At 35.8% G+C, this 2,162-nt stretch overlaps 1 protein-coding gene across 3 annotated transcripts in view; it reads right to left on the bottom strand.

The window, feature by feature from the left end:
- Positions 1-2,162, bottom strand: part of LOC107674315 (host cell factor 1-like) — a 40,878-nt gene continuing 38,716 nt past the window's right edge. For all 3 annotated transcript variants that reach the window (XM_016468256.1, XM_016468257.1, XM_016468258.1), the window contains 2 exons: positions 1,034-1,097; positions 1-933 (listed from right to left, as the gene is read on the bottom strand). In XM_016468256.1, coding sequence (XP_016323742.1) covers positions 894-933; positions 1,034-1,097 — 104 coding nt within the window. In that variant the 3' untranslated portion in view covers positions 1-893. The remainder of the gene's footprint in view (positions 934-1,033; positions 1,098-2,162) is intronic.

Here is a 2,162-nt window from a genome sequence, read left to right on the forward strand (position 1 = left end):
AAATAATAATAATAATAATAATTACAAAAATAAAGCACACACAAAGAACTCCTGTATCACCATTTACTATTTTGAGGATTTTTTTCTCTCTCTTTATACAAGATCTAGTTGACGCAATGCAAAAGTAGTATGCTTTTTTTCCATCTACATGGATTGAAGTCCTTTTCGTCTTCAGCGTTGCGGTCCACAAATTGTCCCTCACAGCAAATGTATGAACACACAGTGATGCAAAACAGGCTACTGAACTCGAAGTGAATGAATAATTACAGATTCTCCGAATTAACAGTCTTTTCCCTCAGAAGCATCACCAAGTGCTGTTCGTTTTCATTTTATTTCGATGCATTTCCCTGCTTCGTTTCGCTGTCCACACTCCCTCCTCCGTATCTCCGTCTCCTTTCAGCACGTGGTTGAAATATAGACTTGCCCAAATAATAAAAACATCAACAAACTGACAAGAGCGCAAAGTTATTTTTCTGTTATCTATTGCTTGTATTGAAATAAGCTTAAAAATAAATGAATATCAAGGGAGGAAAACAAAGAATAAAGTATCTGATATAACAGTTATAACTAGACTGAACGCTGTTGTTGGAATCTCTTTACACAAAATTGTCAGGAAAAGCAAATGCATGTGCTTCTGAGGAGTAATAATAATAAGTAATAAGGCGTCCATGGCACCAAAATGTCCAGTGATGGGAGCGGATTTCCCAAAAATGGAAACAAAGGTTTGCCGTTTTTTTTTAACGTTTTCCTATTTTTGGCTGCAGTTTCCTTCCATTTTGTTTCATATGATGGAATGGGGTGAGAAGTGGAAGCAGGAAGGTCTTTCAGCAGGAGGTGGAGTTCAGTCATGGTTCAGCTCATAAACAGGGCGGGGTCAGGGGTCATGCGAGCTCTCACTGGTCAGGTCTGGCCTTCTTTGGACCAGCGCCTTTCCTAAAAGGGCAAAGAAACGTCCAGTTTCAGTAAAACACATTAGGTCTGGTATACAGGTCTGCATTATTCATTTTGAGAGGTGTAAGGGCAACATACTCACATATCAGGGGACGAGACCGGCCTTTTTGCACCAGGTTTGGCCGCAGAGCCATCTTTACTGGTTTCTGCAAACATATTAAAAAAATAAATAAAACTATTTCATTCCACAGCTTTAAGATGTTTAAATGCACCCTTTTCATATTTTCAGAGTTCTAACAAGTCATAATCATATTTGGTTAAACTTGGTGAACAGAAACAAATATAATTTTTGCTTCACATTTGCTCCAATAGCAAAAGTAGAAATCCACAATAGCATTAGTATTAGCATAGTGTATTTAAATGTATTGCCATATCAGATTTACATGGCAGATATAGATTCAACATTCCAAAAACATTACACTAAAATAAAATGGAATTGAGAAAAATGTAATGCATATTTTTTAAAATAAAATATAAATTGAATAAAACAATAAAATAAAAATGAAATTTTTATAAAATTTAACAAAAAAATGACTAGATATATCTACATATATTTATACATGTACACAAACACACACTATATATATATATATATATATATATATATATATATATATCTCTCCGTGATGACTCGATCGGTACTCACTAACTTGGCCGATCTCACGAACCGATCGCAATTTGATGAAGTCAACGTGTGATGACGTACATGATGCGTGGGGACAAATGATTTGGCGCTGCAGTCATGTCATCGCTGGTGTGGAAATGCTATGACTTTTTGAGAAACAATGAAAAATTAGCTATTTGTCGTGTATGTTTTGCATGATGATATGATAAATAGATGGTTCATTTTTAACAGCAGATTCGGTGACGTTAGAGCTGATCTGCGCCTCACTGCACATGTTTGCGGCACGTTACGGCTCCCGGAGCTGATCACGGCCGCTCTAGTCAGTGCTTGTGTTTATCAGCCAGCCGCGGCATGTTTCTGAAGTATCCTTCTCATGAAAAAAATTTATTTAAAAAAATGTAGTTAATATATTTGCATCATTTATGATTTATTTTATCCACCCACGACCCACCCACAAATAATCAGAATGCATCACGGCTCTACGCTTACTTTTCTTTTAAAAAAAAATGTACTTAAATTTAGGAGCACGTTCAAAATTTTAGGAGCACCTTCTAATCAATAATCCAAAATTTTATCAAAAATTAGC

The sequence above is a fragment of the Sinocyclocheilus anshuiensis genome, unplaced genomic scaffold, assembly GCF_001515605.1.
Source record: "Sinocyclocheilus anshuiensis isolate Anshui unplaced genomic scaffold, SAMN03320099.WGS_v1.1 scaffold188, whole genome shotgun sequence".
Lineage (NCBI taxonomy): Eukaryota > Metazoa > Chordata > Actinopteri > Cypriniformes > Cyprinidae > Sinocyclocheilus > Sinocyclocheilus anshuiensis.